This window comes from Anolis carolinensis, chromosome 3, assembly GCF_035594765.1.
Source record: "Anolis carolinensis isolate JA03-04 chromosome 3, rAnoCar3.1.pri, whole genome shotgun sequence".
Lineage (NCBI taxonomy): Eukaryota > Metazoa > Chordata > Lepidosauria > Squamata > Dactyloidae > Anolis > Anolis carolinensis.
The window spans coordinates 25,348,566-25,373,594 of record NC_085843.1 but is presented as its reverse complement, the minus strand read 5'-3'; the positions used below and the strand labels follow the sequence as shown (position 1 = coordinate 25,373,594).

Below are 25,029 nucleotides of genomic sequence, written 5' to 3'. Positions count from 1 at the left end.
GGAGGGGGTGTGCGGGGAAAAGGGAGAAGAAAATTATTTTGAGGCGGAAGGTGCTGCTGGTGGTGGTTCTTCCCTTCTTCCCTCAGGAATCTCGCCTCGAATCGGGAGGTAGGCGGAGGAAGGAGAGAGGGGGAGAGAAAGGAAGGCATAGTGTCTGGAAGAGGAAAAGGTGGCTGACGAAGAAGCCGCTGAATGGAGGCTCTCCGTTTTTGGTTTTTTTTTACCTCGGAGGCCTTGAGAGAAGGAGGAGGATGGAGTGTTCCGTTGGGGGGAAGGTGGTGGAGGGAAGGATTGGTGAAGAGGTTTTGTTGTAAGATGGAGGCGGTGCCGGAGGAGGGAGAAGTTGAGCGCGTGGGCGAGGGGTATGTGTGTGCGCGCGGGGGGGGGGGGGGGAAGCGTGTCTAGGATTGTGTGTTGGCGCAGGCGCACATGGTCTGTTGTGGTTTTTGGCCCTGTGATTGTTGTTTGTGTGATATTTTGTTGTCTCGTACTGGAGGCGGGGATGATGGATTGCGTTGCCAATTTTCGAGTTTGGGGGGCCTGTAGATTTGTTGTTTTGTGCATCGCCGTGATGCCATCACTCTTTTATATATATAGATAATCTCCAACAATTCAATGTAGTTTGAGGCACCTACAAAAATGAAATTTTCAGAGTATAACAACTACTTTCAAAGCAAGTACCACACAATTAAACACAATTAACATGATCAAAACAGAAACAGATTTTAATTTTTTTGTTACATAGTATTATTGATCAAATATTAGCAAATCATCATCATGTCCTAACAAATGTAATCAATCAGAGGTCAACATCTGGCTTACTTAGCCTTAACCAGATGCAAAAAGAGTTCTGATTGTATGTCCCTGCATAGAAAACGGTTGGACTGGATAGTGCTTGTGGTCTCTTCCATGGTTGTAAGGAATTGGTTTTAAACTATCAGCGGTAGCATATTTGCATGGTGCTGTGTACAACCTAAACACTGTTGTGTATTTAATTACATTTTGATTAAATCATTTAAGCCATCTTTTAGTGACAAAAACATCTCAAGATGGCATACAAGAGAAAACATAGCAAATACAATTATAACCCCATAATAAAATATTTTGTACAATTAAATTAATAAATGATATTGGCAATCACACCAACGGGCGATGGCAAAGGAAATAAAACAGTGACCAGGATTCCACAACATGAACAACATTTAATAACTTTACAAATCTGGAGCCATGTTGTAGAAATGCAATGAAATTGATAGAATTGCAATGATGACCCAAAGTGCTTATGAGCTGCTAATGAGCATCATTTGATTCAGATGTATAAATATATGAGGAGAAGTCATAGGGAGGAGGGATCAGGCTTGTTTTCTGCTGCCCTGGAAACTAGGATGTGGAACAACGGCTTCAAACTACAGGAAAGGAAATGCCACCTGAACATTAGGAAGAACTTCCTCACTGTGAGAACTGTTCAGCAGTGGAACTCTCTGCCCCGGAGTGTAATGGAGGCTCCTTCTTTGAAGGCTTTTAAGCAGAGGCTGAATATACCTCTGTTGGGGGTACTTTGAATGCGATTTTACTGCTTCTTGGCAGGGGGTTGGACTGGATGGCCCATGAGGACTCTTCCAACTCTATGATTCTATGAGATACACATTGGGCACTTCAGATCCACATTCAGCACTCTTGTTGTACTACTGCACTTCCTAGTCATTTTACTAGAAAAATTGCAAATAGCCAATCTTCATGTCCTATATTATATTATCAATATTTGCCTGATACATATTGGTATCAATTGGACATTGGGGCCACGGAGCATCACCATTCCACTAGCTGCCATTTCACAACACATAGCATATGCTGTCATAGAATGGGAGATCCTAGGCGAATATGGATGTTGTAAAACCACCGCACTTGTAAATCCACTTATGAAGACATAAGTCTATAATGAATTCTAGCCATGTTTATTTTACAAGGAGGACCTTTGCAAAACCGAGAACACATTCTCTTTTTTGATATTACAGAGTGAAATCTCAGTTTGGTTCTTAATTGTTTATGTGCTCTTTACATGGAGTGATATAAGGAATCCATGAAAATGTTCTTGTCCTCGATGAAGTAATTATCAAAAATTCCAAAATTTTTCACAAATCAAGATGGGAGGAGGGGCAAAGAAGAATTCTAAGCAAAAAAGCAACATTATACAACCCCCCGCAAAAAACAAAACCCAATAATGTAATTTGCATATATTCCTTTATATACAAAAACATTTTCTCTGTGAATCTTTTGAAAAAAAGTGATGACCAAGAAATCTTTTAACTTCATGAAGAGAAGGAAAAATCTATATTCATTTGTCCCTATGAGAGTGGGATAAAAATGAAAGCTTTTTGTTCTTTGGACTTTATTGATGGCCATTTAAATGACCACTTCATTAGACATTAGATTTCTGGAATGCCAACATACTAATTTAGATCTAATAGAATTGCATCAAGGGTATTTAGAAATGATCATTTCATGAGCTCATTTCAGACATAGATCATCGCCTCGACAAGATCAAAATGGAACTCTTTGACTTTAGGCTCATAGTTTAAAGACATAAAAGATGGGAAAAGGCCAGAATTCCTGCCTGTGGATGGAGTCCTTTACTCTATCCAAAGTGATGATTTCTATTCTTTGCTTTCCCAAAAGTAGTGTCTTTTTATTACTGAATGGGCTGAAAATTTCTGTTGAGTTTTATACTGTTCTTAAATCAGAAGTAATCATAGAGTCATATCACTGGAAGAGGCCACAGCAGGATTTCCAGCTAGAGAATACAGAAGAATTTCCTAAACTCTTGGGTTAATACTTTAAAAAAACAACCATCAAGAACTCCTTGTGAGTGTGGGCACAGCTTGGCAGGAGGTTTATGTGCCTTTATTTGACAGCCAAAGCCTGATTACAGGAGATCAAGCCAGTAACAGCTATCATATTGGCATCTATTCTTCAAGACTATCTATATGACTTTCGTACTATATCTTTTTCATAGATTTATAAAATGTATAAACTTCTATATCAAAATATAAGCAGACAGGCCCAGAAACATTCACCTCCCATTAGAGAGAGTTCTTGGACAGGAAGGGTGGGCAAAACCCCTAGGCTTTTTTCCAAGCCAAACAATCAGCCAGAACCATTGTTTCAGAGTTGGGTGATCTCTGGCCAAAACCCAAACATGTATGTCTAGCTGTTTGTCTGTCCACATGTTTAAAATGTCTTTCACTGGCAGCCAACCCTTTGAGTACCCAAGATCAACAACCCTGTCTTACACCTTTCTTTGGCATGGAACTGCACACTTGGGCCCTTTGTTTAATGAGGAAGTCCCTAAGCTCTCCAAATATGGGCCTAGGCTTCTTGGACTTGCCTCTTCCCAGGAGAGCTGCCCCCTCAACAACTGGTTGCCCCTCCTCGGGACCACCTTCTCCATCTCCTCCTCTATGCCAAGGAATCCCTGCCTAAAGGTAGCAATGTCACCAAAGCACTAGTCAATCTATTCAAGATATGACTAATGGTGTATCTACAGTGTAGAATTTTTAACATGATTTTTTACTCAGAAGTACAGAAATATAAAAATAGAAACATACAAAAGAGAGACAGAATTTTTTTTTACTGAAAACAAAATAACACCCTCCATAAAGACAATTTTTTTTATTTATAAAACTGGACTGCAACAAATAACACAATTATATCTGAAACAATCATTCTAACCAATACAAACCTAAACACATTCTAAACATTTAACAAGAACCAATCTATAAGCCAAGTGTGTTAAAGCACTGAGCTGCTGAACTTGCAGACCGAAAGGTCCCAGGTTCAAACCCCAGGAGTGGTGTTAGCTCCATCTGTTAGCTTCCCAGCTTACCGGCGGGAAGGTAAGGGCGCTCCATGCAGTCATGCCGGCCACATGACCTTGGAGGTGTCTGCGGACAGTGCCGGCTCTTCGGCTTGGAAATGGAGATGAGCACCAACCCCCAGAGTCAGACATGGCTGGACTTAACGTCAGGGGAAACCTTTACCTTTACCTTAGTCTATAAGCCTCATACTCAATACCCATTGATTTTTACATCTTTTCTACTCCCTTAAAACATCACTATATTTCCTACAAAAGTGTTACTTTTATAACACTTCTAAATCAGAAAAGAGGTTAAAGTTTGTCCCCATCTTTTCTGCAAGAAAGAAAGAAATATGTCCCAGTCTTTTAAAGAAATTGTCAAGAATTTCTCTTTGATCAACATTGTCAGTTTATCCATCTCAACTATTTCACACATCTTCATAAGCTATTCATCTTGTGTTGGGATAGCTAATTCTTTCCATCTCTGGGCATAGTAATCATATATAATCAGAATCTTCCATGTTCCCTCTTTAGTTGATCCCAAATAAAATATTAGTTTTGTCATGATTTTAATGTTTACATTTTTTTAAAACATCATGTGCATTTGGGTTGAATATTTCTGGGCCTTTTAGTAAGACCACCACATACCATATACATCCTGACATTTTTCTCACATTTCCATCATTTACCAGGACTGCCTTTATATATCTTAGAAAGCCCGTAGAATAAATGCAGTCAGACACAATTGTAAGTATTTTGACTTGATACTATGGGATGATGTGGCACGTGCAGTTTTTGCACAGAAAGTTAATGCCGTCGTAAAACTTTAATTCTTCTAATTCCATAGTATGTAGCATGACAGTTAAAGTGGTGTCAAGCTGCATTGACTCTATAGTATAGATGCATATTGAGTTGTAGCTAGTAAAGAACAAAGGATGGGTCATAACCTTAAGTCTGCTCCTTTAAGTAATCAAGCAACAGAGCATGGAAGCTGCTGACGTGGTGACACCCACACTTGATCTCCTGGTCTTCTTCATAGCCTTGCCCACTCTGACACCCAGTGTTCCCTCAGCTTCTCTCTTATTCCAGTGATAGGAACACAGACAGGTAACGTAAGTAATATAGCAGCTTCTTTCTCGGTAGATGTGATGGTGAAATTAGAAGATTGATAGCTCAGTTCCTTATATCTATATTTAAAAGAGCACTAGGAACACCTGCATTTCCCCTTTTAATGGTTTTATGCCATTAGCAGAGCCCTTGGTTGTGCAGTGGGCAGGCATGTAGCCGGGGGGGGGGGGTGCTTGAGGGGTTTCGGTCCCCCCCCCCCGAAATTCTCAGGGTGGTCTGTGAGAAGGCCTTACATTTATTATTTAAACTGTTATGTTTATTCATATCATGATCTGATCACCATGCTCAATATATCCCATATGCATGGGGGATATTGGGATAACGATACAAAAGGTTTGCTAGAGTAGATCCTCTCTCACTCAGACTCAGCCCCCCCCCCAAAAAAACCGAAATCCTGACTATGGGCCTGGCAGTGGGTTAAACCTTTGTGCTGGTAGGACTGATAACTTGAAGGCTGGGTTGCTGACCTGAAGCTTGCTAGTTCAAATCCAACCCAGAGAGAGCACAGATGAGTTCCCTCTATCAGCTCCAGCTCCATGTGGGGACATCAGAGAAGCATCCCACAAGGATGGTAAAAAAATCAAAAACATCTGGGCATCCCCTGTGCAACATCCTTGCAGACGGCCATTTCTCTTACATCAGAAATGACTTGCAGTTTCTCAAATCACTCTTGACATGAAAAATATCATTAGCAACTTCTGTAGAACAGAACAGTTTTTATACCTGACTTTGATCGGCCAGAGAGTATAAAACGCACACATTGTTCATTTCAGCTCATGCAGAGTCAAATCCGAGGAGACAGGTGTTCTGTTTAAAAGAAGGAAACATGCTAGACTACATGTGACATGGATAGCATGCCATAGGCTCACCAAGACTCGATCTTACTATAGCTCTCACTTCTTCTAAAGCCATTTTGTGGCTGCCTCAACTACTTTGCTCCTCACTCTACTTTGCTATATTTATTTCCCTTTGACAGTTTCAACAGAAACATTTGTTTGCATGTGTTTAATATTACAACCATTGCTGGTTTTAGTTACATCTTATTCACATCATGTTCTGAGCTATTTTGAGTTCTACTTTTGCAGGAAAGTGACAAATAAATAAATTGTTTTATAGTGTTGCATCTAGAGCAGGCTTCCAGCCATGGATCTCCGTGTCAGTACTCTCTTTGTGATGCTTACTTTTTGCTTCTGGTATGGAGATGCTCGAAAGTATTATAAGATTCTCACTGTGACAAATGGAGGCCAATGGGGTGAATGGGCTAAGCCATCGTTCTGCGCGGAAGGATATGTAAAGGGATTCGCCTTGAAGGTAAGGCTATTTTGTACTCTTCTTTTCAGACACCTTGATAATGAACAGTTGCTCAAAGTCTCAAAAAATAGTTTGGCTTTAAAAAAAAATAAAGTGGAGAAATATCCTGTATCAGTTATACTTATTTAGATATAGCAAAGTAAACTCTTTTGGCTTGGCTCATACAAGTCTGATGGAAATGTCATTTATCTGTGTTCCAACTACTGGGAAAATTACTTTCTTTGTTTCTATTCCCTTGATAGCAAAGCGCTTCAGCACAAAAGGTGTCTACAATGTGCTTCTTGTTATGTGAAGCCAGGCAAGGTTTGGGATTCACTGCAGAGCATTAAATGACTTATTTAGGACTGTATCCAGAGGCGGTCCAACCATCAGGCAAGGGAGGCATTTGTTTGTGGTGCCATCGTCGGGGGGCGCCATTGAGTCCCCGGGAGGATGGTGCCACCCCCGCCTCCTCCTCCTTCTTTCCGGGCCTTCCTGTGGGGGCGGGGCCACTTGGGGATGGGGCGGGGCCACGCGGGGGCGGGGCCTTGCAGCCTGGCCTGCCCCGTGCCATGCAGCCCCGCCCCCACAGCTCCGTCCCTACTCGAGGCCAGGCGAATGAGCCGTGTCTGAAGGGAAGGCTGCAAGCACCGCTGGCCCTTTCCCCTTGCCTTCTGCCTCAAGGGAAGAGGGCAGCTTCTGGGCTCAATGGCTGCCGGGCCAAGAGAACCGGGGCCCTGGACTCATCGGATCCATTTACTACCGAAACGGGGGTGGGGAGGGAGGGGTTAATAAGTAACCAAGATCCTCCAGGAAAACTGGAGCTCCCTCGGGCTCCCGCTCCATCTCTGCCTCACTTTCCCTTCCCCCCTGCCATCCAGCCCCCCCTCCCACTGCCTGGTGCCCCTCAGGTGCATCTACATGCAGGCTCCGAGGCAGATTGGCACCACTTTCCCTGCCCCAGGCATCCTACTCCGCCCCCTCCCTTCCCTTCCCAGCTGAGCCCTCTGCATGGCTATTCAATGCTAATCAAGGTGGCCAATTTCAACATTAGGAATTGTGGGAGTTATTGGAAATAATAATCAACCAGTGTTAAAAAAAACTCTAAATAAATAAAGTAAATAAAGAACAACACTCAAAAGCCAGAGGAATTCCAGACAAGAAACAATCAGGGACAGCTAACACCTCCCAACAAAGGATTCCCCCAGGCAGGAAGCAGCCAGGCTTTGGAGCTGCAAGACTATTCAATGCTAATCAAGCTGGCCAATTGCAACGTTCACACTTGCCTCAAGCAGAAAAGTGTTCTTTTTCCCACCCTGGACATCATTCCACAGATATATAAACCCCACTTGCCTAGTTTCCAACAGACCTCGCAACCTCTGAGGATGCCTGCTATAGATATGGGTGAAACGTCAGGAGGGAATGCTTCTGGAGCATGGCCATACAACCCGATAGCTCACAGCAACCTCTTGATTCCAGCTATGAAAGCTAACATGCTAACAAGCTAACATAAAATCCTAGTATGGGAGAAAGCTGCACTCTAGGATCCACACAGTCAACAGGTGGCCATCCGGCTTTTGCTTTAAAGCAGGCATGGGCCAACTTCGGCCCTCCAGGTGTTTTGGACTTCCAACCGGCTGTTAGGAATTGTGGGAGTTGAAGTCCAAAACACCTGGAGGGAAGGCCCAAGTTTGCCCATGCCTGCTTTAAAGCAAAAGCCGGATGGCTACCTGTTGACTGTGTGGATCCTAGAGTGCAGCTTTCTCCCATACTAGGATCTTATGACTCCTTAGGAAACCTATCGAGTTTCCTAGCAGTTTGAATACATGCAAATGTGAGTAGATCAATAGGTACTGCTCTGGCAGGAAGGTAATGGTGATCCATGCAGTCATGCTGACCACATGACCTTGGAGGTGTCTATGGACAACGCTGGCTCTTCATCTTAGAAATGGAGATAAGCACCAACCCACAGAGTTGGACACAACTAGTCTTAATATCAGGGGAAATCCTTTACCTTTTACTTATATTTATTTATTCTGTGTGTCACCTTTTCCCTCTAAAAATGCTCCAAAGCAGAGCATAAGCATTAAAATAGCAACAATTTAGAAAATGTGTTAAAAACTAGAAGTTGTGCTATAGCATTATTGTAGGATACTGTATTTTATTTTTAATATAAAGAACAACACTCAGAAGCTGTATACCACTTTTTCCCTCTTAAAATATTCCAAAGTAGACTATAAGCATTAAAATAGAATTAAACCTACAAAGGAATCATTAAAACAAATTTAAAATACACGAAACATTACCCAACACAGATTAATGGTACAAGACACACAAGTGCAAACAAGAGATTTATTTTTATTTCATTAATACACATATTGAGTGTGTATTGAGTGATTCTTCTTCAACAAGAGACCTATTATCTTTGCTATTTATCTCCATGGCTCTCTTCTCCCACTCTCTCTGCACTAGGTTATCAGAGTCCACATTGCAATATAATCCAGTTCAAAGCAGATAGGTTATATGGCTGTGTGCCATATAACCTAGAATATCAAGGCAGAATAACCCACAATATCTGCTTTGAACTGGGTTATCTGAGTCCACATTGCCATATAATCCAATTCAAAGCAGATAATGTGGATTATCTGCCTTGATATTCTGGGTTATATGGCACACAGCCATATAACCCAGAATATCAAGGCAGAATAACCCACAATATTTGCTTTGAACTGGGTTATCTGTGTCCACACTGCTATATAATCCAGTTCAAAGCAGATAATGTGCATTATCTGCCTTGATATTCTGGGTTATATGGCTGTGTGAAAGGACCATCAGGGCTCTTCCACACAGCCATATAACCCAGAATATCAAGGCAGAAAATTTCACAATATCTGCTTTGAACTGGGTTATCTAGGGTTCTCTCTCTGGCCCCTTCCACACATAGCTGAATAAAATCCCACATTTACAGCTTTGAGCTGGACTATCTGGAAGTGTAGACTCAGATAATCCAGTTCAAAGCAGATATTCTGGGATACAGGGCTCTGTAAGGGTTCTCTCTCTGGCCCCTTCCACACACAGCTGAATAAAATCCCATGTTTTCTGCTTTGAGCTGGAATATCTGGGAGCGTGGACTCAGATAATTCAGTTCAAAGCAGATATTCTGGGTTATATGTCTGTGTGCAAGGGCCCTCTCTCTTTGCCTCCTTGTCATGTTGCTCAACTGACCCATGATTTGCATTTCTGCCTGCTGTAGCAGGCAGAAGGAATGCCCAACTTTCCAAAGGTTATATGCTACTTAGGGCCCTTCCAGACAGGACCTATATCCCAGGATCCAATCACAAATTTTCTGTTTATCCCAGATTATCTGGCAGTGCGGACTCATATAATCCAGTTTAACATCAAAGGCCAGGGATGGGATCCTGGAATGTGAACTATTTTCACACCCTGCTCCTTTGGATCTTAATAATAATAATAATAATAATAATGATAATGATAATAATAATAATGATGATAATTTGTGTGTTGTCATGACCAGAATCAACACTTTTATTTTTCAGTGATTGGTTTGGGAGGGGGGCGCCAAAATTTCTGTTCGCCTACACTTGAAAATTGCCTTGGACCTCCTCTGACTTTATCCTAACTTTGTTTGATGTGCTTTGTCATCCTTTACCTGTGCTGCAGCACACTTTGGAAGTGTGTGTTGGTTAGCTGCTGCAATTTGAAGCTAATTTCAGCCTGCATTCAGCCTGCATTATATTGTCTGTTTAGATGAGCCCATGGTTTTCAGATAGTTCAGACCTAAGTATTAAAGAACTTTCTAAGTCATGACCAGCACTCTGAATTGTGATTGGAAATGAATTAATAGCCATGGAAACTTTTAACAAGGAAGTTATATGCCTCCTTGAGACACATTGGTTATTATATTTCAGAGGCTGGATGGCCATCGGTCAGGGGTGCTTTGAATGGGATTTTCCTGCTTCTTAGCCGGGGGTTGGACTGGATGGCCCATGAGGTCTCTTCCAACTCTATGATTCTATGATTCTACCAGTCAGTTCAGCCTTAATGCTAAGGCATGTCTATGTTGGGGGTTTTTTTGGCAAGGGGAATGCTAATAAAAATGTGTTAACACAAATATACCCTGTTTTCCCCAAAATAAGACTTTCCTTGAAAATAACCCCTGGCATGATTTTTGAGATTGCTCAAAATATAAGTCCTACTTGCACTGGGACAAAAAGAGCACCATGTTGTTTTTAAGAAACCATACTGCAGCAAATCAAAAATGAGTTTGAGTAGACACTGGCATTTACATAGCTCAAACAGTGTGCATTTATTTTATGTCTTCTGGGTTTCAGATATTTAGGTGGAACATAAATGTCTTGGCATGTGAAAGCACTTCTTTGGGCGTGAGACCCGGTGAATTCTGATTGAAATTTTCATAATGTGAAAGTGCAACATTAATAACCCAGTTCATGAATACTAAAGTAGCTGCATTCACAACATCTTAATTACACTCTTGTTTTTCTGTTTCCACAACAGGTAGAGCCCTATCAAGGTAGTCTGGCATGGAATGATGATACAGGCTTGAACGGCATCCGTCTCTACTGCGATGATGATAAGAAAATAACGTCCAAGGTTGGAGAGTGGGTATCTCTTTCTCATTCTTGTACTTCTTCTTCCTCTTCTTTTTCTCCTTATCCTCTGCTTCTTCTGCTTCTTCTCTTTCTTTCTTTCTTTCTTTCTTTCTTTTCTTGCCATTTGCAGTTCCATGTTTTGAGAAATGCAGACAACACACAAAGCAGATAAGAAAAAAATAATTATTTAAATGTTAGCATCCATCAAGTCTGTTATGCACCACATTTTTGAGAATCAAGCCTCAAAGCATTTACTGCATGGTCTAAAGAGAATTATTATTATTATTATTATTATTATTATTATTATTATTATTATTATTATGCTTTTATCAAGACCCAAGACAGCTCACAACCTAAAAACAATAAAATTTAAAATTAGTACAGTCTAAATATTGAAAGAGATTGTTTAAAGATAATTATTTCAATTTTTCATAAGAGCTTTTGTAGGCAATGCTGCTACTATCTCCTGAGAGGACAGGAGAAATGATTTCCTTGAAATAATTAAGCTAAAGTCAGATGTTGCTGTCTGGCTGAGGTGTTTAGTAATATCTCTTGTGATATTCCTGTGGACAGCCTGGTAAAATGTGGTCTAGATCAGAATTTCTTAAGCCTGACTAATTTGACCCTGAGTATGTAATTATATAAAATAGGAAACCCAAACATTTACTGGTAAGTAACCAATCAGCATTCAGAAGGTTTGCTGGACAGGTTGATTTTCCTTTTTACATGAAGTACATCTGAGTTTTCTGTGTACAACTCTAAACACTGCACAACAGATTTGTGCCAATGTTTAAAACAGCCTCTAGGTGGCATTCAGAAAACTGTTGCCAAATCTTTGGGATCCAGCATTGAGCTAAGGGGACTCCATTTGAGACTGGAATCCAAAGTTTAAGAAAGAGTGGTCTAGATGATGCTACTCTCAAAGAGTGTTTTTCTAATTGGCTGATGGGCAGCAACATAACCTACAAGGGGTTCCTTGTAATTACAGAAAGACATTGCAGTAGAAATACCATAGTGTTTTATCCTGGGATTGATGTTTCTCATCATCTTTATAAAGAATGTTGATGCAGGAGTAACATCTGCAGAAGCAGCTGATACATAGAAGACAGAATCACCACAACATAAAGACCGTTACTAACAGATTTAATTTAAACAGGAATGTGAGGCATCAGAACTCAGTAGCAGCAAAGGTTAGACTACAGCTCCAATGGTTCTGTAGAATTGAGCAAGGGCAGTAAAAGTGGAGTCAAACTGTATTAATTCTTCAGTGTAGATGTGTCCTTAGTTAACCACAATCCAAAACACAATGTTAGTAAAATATATTTATACAGCATGTATTGCACAATTGTTTTGCTTATGATCTTGTGTTAATTGTAGAATGGTCACAAGTGGCATGAAAATATGTGCTCTGCCTGCTTTTTGAAATATATATTGCATGTCTGCTTTTTAAATTTTTCTCAGGGCATGACTATTATCATCTTTGTTGGCAGATGGGGATCGTGGACAAAAGCTGTATATTGCCCTAAAGGGCACCTGACTTCCTTCTCATTGCAAGTGGAACCTAGTCGAGGGGCTGTAATTGATGATAGTGCAGCAAACAACGTCAGATTCGGCTGCACGGAAGGGGCTGTTTTGACAGGCGAGGCACACAATTGGGGGGATTTTGGTGCATGGAGCGAATCCTGCTCTTCTGGTGCCATATGTGGGCTTCAGACAAGGGTAGAGCTCCCGCAGGGTAATGGTGATGACACAGCACTGAATGATGTGAAGTTCTTCTGCTGTAATTGAAACCTATACTTTCAGTACATCTAATGCATGTTAGCATGAAGCTTATTGACTATTAAATCCTAAGTCCACAGTTTTGTGTTGTGTTTTGAATTATGGTCCCTTACTTGATTAATATGGTTCTGGGTAGATTGAAGCTCATTGAAAGGATAAAGAGCATTGGGTGATCCAAAAATTAAGAGGTTGATAATAGCTTATTAAAGGTAGAATTCCTTTTTCTATATTGGCCAAGAAACATTTTAATGACCAGTTATACCATGTAACATGATTTTTGTTCCTGGCTTATAAATGTCATGTTCTAATTGGTTCTATAATAAAAACATGGAAAAGGACACCCGCAGCACATTTTGCTGGAGTTTTTCAATGTATATCTCATAGATTCTCAACCAATTCAATGTAGTTTGTGGCACCCACAAAAATGAAATTTTCGGAGTATAACAACTACTTTCAAAGCAAGTACCACACAATTAAACACAACTGAACACAAAATAACATGTTCAAAACAGAAAATGATTTTTTTCAAATTTTGTTACATAGTGTTATTGATCAAATATTAGTTACAAAATTGCAAACAGCAAATCATCATGTCCTATGAAATACCATCAATCATAAGTCAACATCTGGCTTACTTAGCCTTAATCAGGTGCAAAAAGAGTTCTGATTGTATGTCCCTGCATAGAAAATGGTTGGACTGAATTGTGCTTGTGGTCTCTTCCATTGTTGTAAGTGATTGGTTTTAAAATATCAGCAGTAGCATACATTTGCCTGGTGCTGTGTACAACCTAAATACTATTGTGTATTTAATTACATTTTGATTAAAACATTTAAGCCATCTTTTAGTGACCAAAACATCTCAAGTAATAATCAACAACTTCAAGATTTTTCACATTTCAAAATTGGAGGAGGGGCAAAGAAGAATTCTGAGTCAGCCCCCCCTCCCCCAGCAAAAAAACAAAACTCAACGCTGTCTTTGGCACAAATCAATGTTTTTTGCACATCTTCTTATACATGCAAAACATATAAAAGGACAAAAAATCTTGTAACTTTACAAAGACTAGGAAAAAATAATATTCATTTGTACCTATGAGAGTGGGATAAAAATGAAAGGTTTTTCTTCTTTGGACTTTATTGATGACCATTTAAATGACCACTTCATTAGACATTAGATTTCTAGAATGCCAACATACTAATTTAGATCTAATAGAGTTGCAGCAAAGATATTTAGAAATGATCCTTTCATGAGCTCATTTCAGACATAGATCATCGCCTTGATAAGATCAAAATGGAACTCTTTGACTTTAGGCTCACAGTTTAAACACACGGGGAAAGGCCAGAATTCCTGACTGTGGATGTAGTCAACCACTCCATCCAAAGTGGTGGTTTCTATGCTTTGCTTTCCCCAAAGCAAGGTGTATTTTCTACTACTGAGTGAGCTGAAAATTTCTGTTTGAGTTTTACACTGTTCTTAAGTCAGAGGTAATCAGAGTCATATGATTGGAAGGGGCCACAACAGGACTTCCAGCTAAAGAATACAGGTTGTAGCAGTTCAGCCTTTGTTTGGAGGACACCCTACTAGGCTTGTGAAGGGATCCGTTTTAAAAAATGGTCTTCAACTGGTTCAGCTAGTTCAGACACCCATAAGTATGTATTCTGCCACCTTTTTTCCAGTCACAACAGAACAGTGACTGCTGAAAACTGGCTGATTTCTGTTTCTTTTGGTTACAGATGGAGTGCAGGAAAGGAGGCAGCCGCTAGAAGGGAAAGGATCACAGGAAGCAGGGTTTCTTAAGCTCTCCCTTCTCTCTTGATTTGGAGGTGGAATTGAATCATGAAGGGGAAAAAGGCATTCTAAACAAAGCAAATTTTTTCATTTCCGGCACCTCCAAATCAAGAGAGAAGGGAGGGCTTTTTAAAGGAAGCCCAAGCAGATATCTCCGGCTTGATCCCTCTGCTTTATCTAGGAAGACCCCTTAAAATGCCTTGGAAAACTGCCAGGAGATAACTGCACACATCCATGGCCCCTGTCTCCTCTAGAGTAGAAACAGCTTTAACAAAGCATTTGATCCAAAAAATGTTTTTGCACATCTCTAGTGGTTTCTTAAGTCTGTTGCCTGAAAACCAGGTCTTCTCTAAGGACCTGGATTGTAGAAAAGGGGATTTCTTAAGCCCTTGCCTTAAACTCAGGTCTCCTTGAAAGAAAGAAGGGAAAGGATCGTAAGAAGCAGGGTTTTTCTAAAAATGGTGTAAAGGTGAGATTCGTATGTTCCTCATTGCTGCCAATGGGCTGGATTGAAAATTAATCTTTCAGTTGCTGTAAGGGAAAACAGGTTCTCACCTTGCCAAATTCCAGAAGCTCTCAAAAATTTGTGCCGAAATTTGGGACACCGAAAATGGATCGGGTTTAACCGAAATGCACAACCCTACACCCTACCACATCTCTTGGCTCTATTGACAAACTACTCTTACCAGTAAGAAGTTTCTTCTATTTTTTAAAACAAAAATCTATTGTCCTGCAACTTAATAACATGAGTCCTGGTTCTAACTTTAGTCATATTGAAATGCAGCTATCTCCTATTTAATGACATCACTAGAGAGGATATGCTACCACAATAGTCTGTGGCCATGCTAGATGTACAAACATTCATGAATGTTTCACATAAGTATGCATTTCACATACATATTCATTCTTGTCTGTTAAAGTGCAGAATTGATGGGTTCACTTTATACAACAATGAGAACCTTGCAAGGGAAGCAAATCCATCTCTTCCTCCTCTATCCTTTTTCAAACTGTGAGTCATGAAGAAGAAGAAAAAACTGCTTAAATCAGTACAACATGCTAACTCAGGATTGGGTGGTTTTGATCCTCTTCCTGCATGATTCTATCTTCCCTTTGTTGGATGAGCTGGTGTTCAGTCCAGGTGAATTTACTTGGTTATTAACTTTAAGTTAAATATTCATAGTAATTAATTAATGGTAGTCAGTGTTGCATAGTAATTTAAATGCTGGATTGTGACTCTGGAGACCAGGGTTCAAATTCTTGCTCACACATGAAAACCCACTGGTTTATTTATTTATTTAATTTATATACCGCTCTTCTCCTCCAGGTTGCTATAAGTCTGAAATGACTTGAAGGTACACAACAACTGAATTAATAATTGGAGTTGTGTGGTTTCCGGGCTGCATGGCCGTGTTTTAGCAGCATTTTCTCCTGATGTTTTACCTGCATCTTGTTTTAACCATTATTGGCTGCAATTACAGAACTCAGTCAAAAATAATTATATCATGCCTCTATATATATATATATATATATCCTATTATTAATAAAACATTGTGAAATGCAATTACATTTTCCTTTGTCTTAGTGGGACATTTTCTAAAGACTTTTGAAAGGGAAAACTTGCAGTTCTTTTCACTGGATATAATAGGAAATGAAATGAAACCCTCATCTTACAGAGAGCCTCAATATCCCAACATGGGCTCATCTACATTGACCACTTATCCTGGAGGCAAATCAGCTTCATGATGGCTAAATAATGCACAGAGTTAACACAGGCTCTGACACTCTGGCTGTCATCACTCCAGACCATGATTGATCAGCACTAGCCATTTCACATCCACTGGCTGCCATAATGATAAAAATAGGAGGTGCATGGGGCTCCCTTCTGACTCTAGATCACCAAGGCGGGGGTGTGGTGAAGTGGTCTAAACCATTCCAGAGCTGATCCAGCATTCACCACTCTGAATTGGCCCTGGGATAAGTGGTCAGTGTAGATCTGCCCCTTTTCTCTCAAGATTTGGCAACAGTTGAAAAAAAAATCAAATAAGAGTATGACACATATAACACAACACACACTAATAGCTTCATCACACCGGACTTTTTTTTAGCATCCTAGGATGCATCCCTGCCAGTCCAGTGACAGATGGGCAAGCTGCCCATCCCACGACATTGTTGGACCTCCGTCAGAGGCTCTGTACACAACTGGAGTGGAAGTGTCATATGACGCTTCCCTCCAAACACTTGAATCTACCCATGTTATGTTGGCTCCAATGGAGGTAGTACACTTCGGTGCTGCTCAGGTGCCATTTCCCATGTGTGATGGAAGAAGTGTCACAACGAAGGGTGGTGAGATGATATTTGTGGGTGGGGGGTCCCCCATGTGATGAAGTCATAGTTACATATCATCTGCTCTACTGAGTGGAGGTAATGTTTCACAAGAAAACTCCTACACTTTGCTCTGCCATTCTCTTTCTCTGCCCAAGCTCATACTCTGTTGTTGAACTCAGAAGCTCTCTTATTTGGCTTCCAGAATATGTGGCTACTGTGCGTAACTGTAAGTAGGATTGCATTGTGCTGTTTAGAGCAACTCCTTCCCCCTTCATTTGCTGTGAGAAGGCAAGGCAAGAGTTACAATCAATGTAAAATTACATGTATTTTTTAGAAGATCAGAGGTGAGCCAAAAGATAAATGTTCAGCAGAATGAAAAGACATCTCTCTTTGGCGCAGAGAGAGAAACAGGTTCATTCTAAAGGGTGGTGATTGTTATTTCCAGAGATGTTGCATGACATGTTGCTGTTTGTGAGCAAGGATAAAATGGTGTTGCCCTCTCATTCCATGCCCAAATTAGCACTGGACCTTTTGTCAACTCTAAAAGTGGTAAAACGTAACATTAGAACTAGAGTTCATTTAGGAATTAGAAGTAAGGTTTCTTAGCACACATAACTCCAGTAATACCTCGCCCACTTCCAGTCCCTTATCTACTCCTGGTCAGAAGGTCAGCTCTGGTTTTGTATGCACAGTGGTCATCTTAAGTATTTTAATATTTCCTGCACCCAACTCCCATCAATTTCATCCTTCAATAGGCATGGTGGCTGATTTTCATTGAGTTAATTGGCCTGGGTAATATTCATAGAATGTGTCTCCATTGCAAATTGTTGTCCAATATGCCAACTTCACCACTAAGAACCTAGTGTTATATTTGTATTTGGGGTTTTCTCTAATAGGTTCCAAGGATGTGCTATAAATACGGGGAATGGGAGAACAAGGATGGGCGAACAAGGAAAGACCACAGTCTTTCAAGATTGCAGAAACAAGATTTGGGGGATTGACATAATGGCATAGAAGGGAGAACACCAATTGTGGAGGATGAAAGAGGAAGACTAAACAGGTTCTATGTGTGGAATGAATGAAAAGCTTGAAGGAATCATAAAGATGTTGAGCTTCAGATGGAAAGATTACACCAAGACTTTATAATCCCAGCAGGATGGGAAAAATGAGAAGCCTGGTGAGATGCCCTTTCCTCTTCTTAGGAAATGGGCTTACTTGGAGATACCTGGTTTTGAATTGTGGGAATAATGTTTTTGTTTCAGGAAAAGCATTTACACTATTTATTTATTATCCACATATGTCTAATTGTTTCCAACCTCATGCTGTTTTCAAGAATTCAAAGCATGAGTATATATTTCTCTTCTTCCTTTTATACAATTCCTCCTAGGAGTTCAAATAAAATAAAAAGGAAGACGGCAGCTTATATAGATCTTAGGGTACATATTGACATTTCCACTCACATTATTGGGCACCCTACATCAACTACCATTTGGAATATTTCTGGTTGGGGGTCTTATTATTCATTCCATGTTCTTAGTGTGCCATCCTACTATTCTTCAATAAAATATGGTTTCAGTATCAAAAAGGACCTTTCCAAGCTCACCATCATGAAGTACATACAAGAGCATTCTAGGGATTGTTCAACTATCATAATGGGGATTTCAGAATCAGATTTTAAGCAAACAAGGGCAAATGGCAACCATCCCAGAAAAGTTCCTGATATTCTCTCCAGCCAATGCATCTTGGAAATCCAGATTTATTAATGAACTTGCAAGCTTCAGAAGAGGATTTTCCATCAACACTATCTCAGACACAGAAAGGGAAGAAAGGTTTAAATTCCTTCTCCAACTGCAATCAGTGGCGCCTTCATGTGACATATTAATAGTGATATGATTCTACTTTGTCATAGAACCATGACTCTTGGAGAGAAACTCCTGATATTTTATTTCATTTATATCCTGCATTTTTCTCAGCACAATATTCAAAGTGGCTTTTTCTTTGAGAATCCTCCTCTTCCTACTCCAAATAATATTAAATACAGTAAAGTCTCACTCATCCAACATAAACGGGTCGGCAGAATGTTGGATAAGCGAATATGTTGGATAAGGAGAGATTAAGGAAATCCTATTAAACATCAAATTAGGTTATGATTTTACAAATTAAGCACAAAAACATCATGTTATAAAACAAATTTGACATAAAAAGTAGTTCAACACGCAGTAATGCTATGCAGTAATTACTGTATTTACGAATTTAGCAGCAGAATATCATGATGTATTGAAAACATTGACTACAAAAATGCCTTGGATAATCCAGAACGTTGGATAAGCGAGCGTTGGATAAATGAAACTCTACTGTATTACCATTATGCAATATTTGAGATAATATTTATTTAATACCTCTTAAAATGAAAATACCAGGATTCCATAAGACATCACTGTGGAAATTAGAGTAGAATCATAGTGCTACAATTGTGTAGTGAGAATGGGTCCCTCATTATTATCAGACCACAACTAATACTATGTGTATTTTATTAAAGGTCAAACATGTAGCTTGATCCTGAACTGCCACTATTGTGTTTTGAAAAAGAGGGTGAAATCTACAGAGACACAAGGAGAATCAATGTGATGTAGTGGTTAACAGGTTGGTTCTTGAGAACCAGGTTATTATCCCTATAAAAATCACTGGATGATCCTCAGTAAGTCACAAAGTTTTGTGGAGATAATTTAGGGAGGAAGAGTAGTCATGTATGCAACTTTCAACTGATTGGGCAAAGGTTATGCCTTTCTGATGCATTTGAATTAGATAATAATGTCAGACAAATACAGCCTCAGTAAATAATCGGTATCTCTATCTGTGCTTTTTTGTGATCACAATTTTTCAACCATGTTTCCACAGCTACAGCTGGAGAAGATAATGAATCTTTTCATCTGCACTCTGGCCTTCTTGATCACCTTTTGCTGCTTCTGGAATGTAGATGGCCGCCCCTACGATGCCATCATCCACGTGGAAAATGGGGGGCCATGGGGTTATTGGGGAAAACGAGAATATTGTTCCCTTGGTCATGCTACTGGTTTTGCATTGAAGGTAAAAGATGTTTTGTATTATGCATTTTACTTTTCAGGCTGAGTTCATCTCATGAACTCTAAATGTGATCACAATAGGTAACAAACTATTTATTGTGGTTTGAGACTTAGGGTGCATCTACAGCATAGAATTAATATAGTCTGACACCACGTTAACTACTATGGCTCAATGCTATGGAATCATGGTTTTAAAAGACCTTTCAAAAAATCCTATTGCAGATATAAGAAATCATTGTCACCCCCACTCCAACAAACACACACACAAAGAATGAAATAAAAAGAAAAGGAAAAACCAGTGATTGAAAATCTCAAAAGCTAGCTCACAGAAATTCACTTTAGACAGAGTAGAAAGAGACCTACATTGGTTTTAATTTATGCCCTTTCAACCATGATAGGTTATTGCATGCCTAAAATACTGGTCAGTTAATGCATAATGGTATGTAGCTGAAATAAGGCCATACTGGGATATTTTTCTTTTTACTTTTTGAAATATATGGTGAAATATAGTATTCCTTTCATATACTAGACTGTGCCTCTGGATCACAGTGTTTTCAGTCAATGACAACATCTTTATAGCACTTTAGGCAGAAAATGTTGTTTACTGTGTAGAAAATGTATTCTGTAAAAAAAATGCATGAAATTTACTCAGAAAAAAAGGCATAAAAATTGTATGATTTTCAAAGTTTTTCTTATAGCAGAAAAAAATCCCTGTTCTTCCTTTGGGGAAAAATAAAGTAGCAAAGAATTACATCCTTCTGCTGTAATGCCATGGGATTCCCAAACGTTCAGGTGACTCAAGTATTTTGTATTGAAATGTCTTCTTAGCCATTTAAAACCAGCTGGGGAGTGAACCTGAACCAAATTGCCTCCATTATGCTTCTTGTGGCTTATCTTGTTGTGCATAGTTATATTTATTTTATTTTTATCCCACCATTCCTGCAATATGTGACCCAAGGCAGCTCACAGTATGGATTAACACAAAGTACAGTTTTAATCCAATCTGTCTCTCTACACAAGGTAGAGCCCTATCAAGGTGGCAAAGAGGGGCAAGACGATACATCCCTGAATGGCATCCGCCTGCTCTGCAAAGATGATTCATTTATTTCATCCATGGTTGGGAAGTGAGTACCTTTTGCCCTTGATTAGGTCAGGGATGCACCTCCAAATGCTTTGATCTGCAACTGCTTTCAGCACCGTCAGTGGGAAGGGAACATGAAGTCCCGTAGTATCTGAAGTCTTACGATAAACTAATTTCTTTCCTCTGATGTAGACTTAGCAGTACTTCAGGAAAGTAAAAGTTGAAGGCAGTAGGAAAAATAGAAGGCTGTATTACAGGTTGATGTAAGCAGGGGTTTTGATTCTACAAAACTGCATGGCAGGGGGCTGGACTAGATGGCCCATGTGGTCTCTTCCAACTCTATTATTCTATGATCCTATTCTATGAAAACTAAGCAGCATTGTTGAGAACACCAATAAAGCTGACATTTATTGAAGCTGACTATGGCAATAAACAGCAAATAATATTTATTCTTGTGCCATTCTTGTTAGTTTATATTTACTAGTGGTAACTGGAATATGAAGAACAAGGCAATGATGATTGTGCTCTATTATGGCTGATATCTTGGCAAGTCAATTAAATACCAATAACCACAAACCATCCACCTAGACAAATTTGTCCACATTTGTAGTCTGAATGTGACTAGTCTCCTGAAGTGACACAAGATCCATCATCCAGTGTTCTGTAATATGACAATGTGTTTCTTGTGTCATCTTTATTATCTTGGCAGGTGGGGTGCTTGGTCCGAGATTCATCAGTGTAAACCACCAAACAAGCTGGTGTCCTTCTCTCTGAGAGTAGAAATGCCCCAAGGGTTTGGTGATGACACAGCAGTCAACAACATTCGGTTCTTATGTAGTGACACTTCTGTACTGGAAGGTAACTCCCATGAATGGGGTCATTTTGGCCCATGGAGTCCTGCCTGCCCTGGCAGTACCTTTATATGTGGGATCCAGACAAAGGTGGAGATTTCACAAGAGTCTGAGGATGACACTTCACTTAATGATGTCAAATTCTTCTGTTGTAAGAACTGACAATTTACATACTGGTATTTATGTAGGTCTCTGTGACATTCATTTATCCACCATTAAATCTTATATTTAAATGGAGAGCTGTGTATATCTTTTTTTAAAAGCCATATTGCTTAACTTGATCATCATTAAATGGGAAGTATAACAGTCAAATGAAGGCAGCACAGAAATCCTTTGCTGCCACCAACATTGTATCTGCAAAGAACCTTCCTAGAGAGCTGTTCTGAGTGGTCACAGGACTTTTACATCCTGTCTCTCAGACTGGGATCCCTGACCAAATTGGTAGCACATTGGGAAGAATTTGGCAGGTTCTTTGCAGTTAATGTCGCTCAGATCCTCTCCAACTTAGACACCAATTTTGATGCAGTCTCCGTGGATGTAACTCAGGTGTCTGCTTGTTCTGTTTTGATAGATTCCTTTTAATCTATACAGCCTGATGATTTGAGAGATATGAGGATGACCAAGACCCTTACCCTTCTTGGCTGATTGTTTGCCAGAAGGTCATGGAGGACCTTGTTGAAGACCTTACTGAAATTCAGATATGCTACATCCACAGCATTTCCTGCATCTACCCAGCTTGTAACTCTATTGAAAAAAGAGATCAGATTAGCCTGGCATGATTTGTTTTTGATAAATCTGTGTTGACTATTAGCAATGACCACATTTGTTTTTAAGTGTTTGCAGACCACTTCCTTAATGATCTTTTCCAGAATCTTGCCTGGTTTTTTTTAATTAATTTTTGTTGAGAGGTTTCTAAGCAACTCCATACATTTCTTATAACAACAAAGATTCTCATTTCTTGATACAATAAAACACATGTAAGACAACAAGGGTATCTGAGGGAAAGGGGTGAGGGGGAAAATGAGGTATCAATACACAAGTTGAAAAGAACAAAAAGAAAAAAGGGGGGGGGGTTAAAAAAGAACAAAAAAAACCAACAACCACAACGCAAAAACAACCACACACACACACACAAAATTACATGTAAACAGTTGCTATATATATCCTGTTACTTCCAGAGCTCCGGGTGTGGTCCTTTCGATTTTCTTTTAGTCATTTATTTTTATTTTGAAGTTAAACAAGTTTAACTATCTTTACTTTATACTATTATCCGAGGGACTTTCTTTAGTCCATCCTTATATAAACATTTATTTTTTCTTTTTGTAAAAATTCCTTCATGGGTTTCCAGTCCATTTTATTTAATGTTCTTTCCTGGGCAAGTTTTTGTGTTAATAAGTCCTTATTCATTACGTCCATTACTTTATTGAGCCATTTCTCCATGCTAGGTACTTCCTTTGTTTTCCATACTTGTGCGAACACTATTCTTGCCGCTGTGGTGAGGTAAAATATTATTCTATCGGTGTTTTTGTCTATTTGCCCGTCTGTAATTCCTAATAGGAAGCATTCTGGCTTAAACTCAATTTCTTTTTGTAGGATTTTTGTCATTTTTTAATGTATTTCTCGCCCAAATTTCTTGATTTTCTTACATTCCCACCACTTGTGTATAAAAGTCCCGGTGTGCTTTCCACATTTCCAACAGTTTCCACTGTTTTTACCTCTATTGACTCTAGCAAGTTTATTTGGTGTCAAATACCACATGTGGAACATTTTAAACCAGAATCTTGCCTGGCATTGATGTGAGGCTGACAGGACAGTAATTGTTTGAATCTCCCTTAAAATAAATTATCTACCAAAGAGTGCTGGGGCCTCACCAAACTATAACTTCCATGATTCCATAGCATTGATCCATGGCAATTAAAGTGGTGTCAAGCTACATTAATATGACAGAGTAGATACACCCTCAGTGGCTGCCCCAGGCTATGGAATTTCCTTTAGATTTTTTGTCCCACACCAGAGGAAATGCCTTTAAAGTACATGACCTGTGCTGGTACAACAGGAGTTGTCAGCTCCCTACAACCAGCCCCAATTAGCAGCCTGGCTGCAGCTCTTTGGACCAGCTGAAGTTTCCAAGCACTCTTCATAGGTGGCCTCCTGTAGAGCGCATTACAGTAATCCAGATGGATTACTGTAACATGCTCTACCACCATGGCCAGGTCTGGCTTTTCAAGGAATGGGCGCAGTTGGAGCAAAGGCCCTCCTGGCCACAGCTGATACATGAGCCTCCAGGTACAAAGCTGAATTAAGAGGGACCCTCAAGCTGCAGACCTGTGTTTTCAGGGGGAGTGCAACCCCACACAGCACAGCCTGGATCACTATTTCCCGGTGTTCCTTCCAACAAACCAGCAGCCATCATCCAGTTTCTGCTCTCATCCAGTCTAGAAAATAGGGTGAGGTTGGCCATTTTTATATCTTCTGAGAGAGTACAAAATAGTAAAGTCAACATATACTTCAATTCACAAAAACCTTGGGTAAATTAAATGTACCTGGGGAATGGAGATGAAAAGTCTCATGTAATACTAGGAGTTCTGAAGAAATACTTTGGGATAAATATATTTCATTTGGACTTCCAAAATAGTGTTTACTGAGAGCAGATAGCCTGTTTATTTTCTTTCCCAATTGACAGAAGACACAGTGATCTTCAATCACTGATTCAAGATAACAGTCCTGATCTCTCTTCCATTCCTGTAACCTACAGAATATCAGATTTGTGAAGACTGTCGAAAGACTACCTGGGACAGATTCTGACCTTCAGTGGGCTGCATTACACCGAATTCTGACCCTCAGCAGAGTGAAAGTTTCTCACCAATAACAGTGTTATCATTGTGCCTTTGCTATAAAAAGTAATACTACTGCATCTAATATGATATTGGAGCTTAACCTTCTTTTCTAAAGTTCATTTCTGCCAGGGATCTTTCTCCTGGTATTCTTATGTCCACTCTGGTTGTTTGTTAAGTTTTCTGGCCTTTACTTGTTTTAGTAAATCTTACACATTGCTGAATTGTAATTTTTCTAATATGAATTATTTATTTCCAATTTGGTCTATTGTTGTTGGTTGTTATTTAGTATGCCCTTATAGTGTCTGCAACAGTTTCATATCAACCAGACCTTTGGGAGTACAGATCTCAGAATGACCTATACAATCTTGTTGAATTACTTCATCTT

At 39.7% G+C, this 25,029-nt stretch overlaps 2 protein-coding genes across 3 annotated transcripts; both read left to right on the top strand.

Annotated features, from left to right (window-relative positions):
- The first annotated feature begins 4,847 nt into the window (after nt 1-4,847).
- On the top strand, nt 4,848-12,760 carry LOC100551667 (vitelline membrane outer layer protein 1). Of its 2 annotated transcripts, none has more exons than XM_062974586.1 (4): nt 4,848-4,960; nt 6,098-6,292; nt 10,808-10,911; nt 12,393-12,760. In XM_062974586.1, the coding sequence occupies exons 2-4, from the start codon at nt 6,125-6,127 to the stop codon at nt 12,688-12,690; spliced, it is 570 nt and encodes a 189-aa protein (XP_062830656.1). In that variant the 5' UTR covers nt 4,848-4,960; nt 6,098-6,124; the 3' UTR covers nt 12,691-12,760. The 2 variants fall into 2 exon arrangements, with proteins under 2 accessions (XP_062830656.1, XP_016848149.2); XM_016992660.2 differs by having other exon boundaries at nt 4,851-4,965.
- Nucleotides 12,761-16,911: 4,151 nt separating this feature from the next.
- Nucleotides 16,912-22,044, top strand: LOC107982589 (vitelline membrane outer layer protein 1-like). Its single transcript, XM_062974585.1, has 4 exons — nt 16,912-17,018; nt 19,691-19,879; nt 20,896-20,999; nt 21,666-22,044. The coding sequence occupies exons 1-4, from the start codon at nt 16,998-17,000 to the stop codon at nt 21,967-21,969; spliced, it is 618 nt and encodes a 205-aa protein (XP_062830655.1). The 5' UTR covers nt 16,912-16,997; the 3' UTR covers nt 21,970-22,044.
- The last annotated feature ends 2,985 nt before the right edge of the window (nt 22,045-25,029 follow it).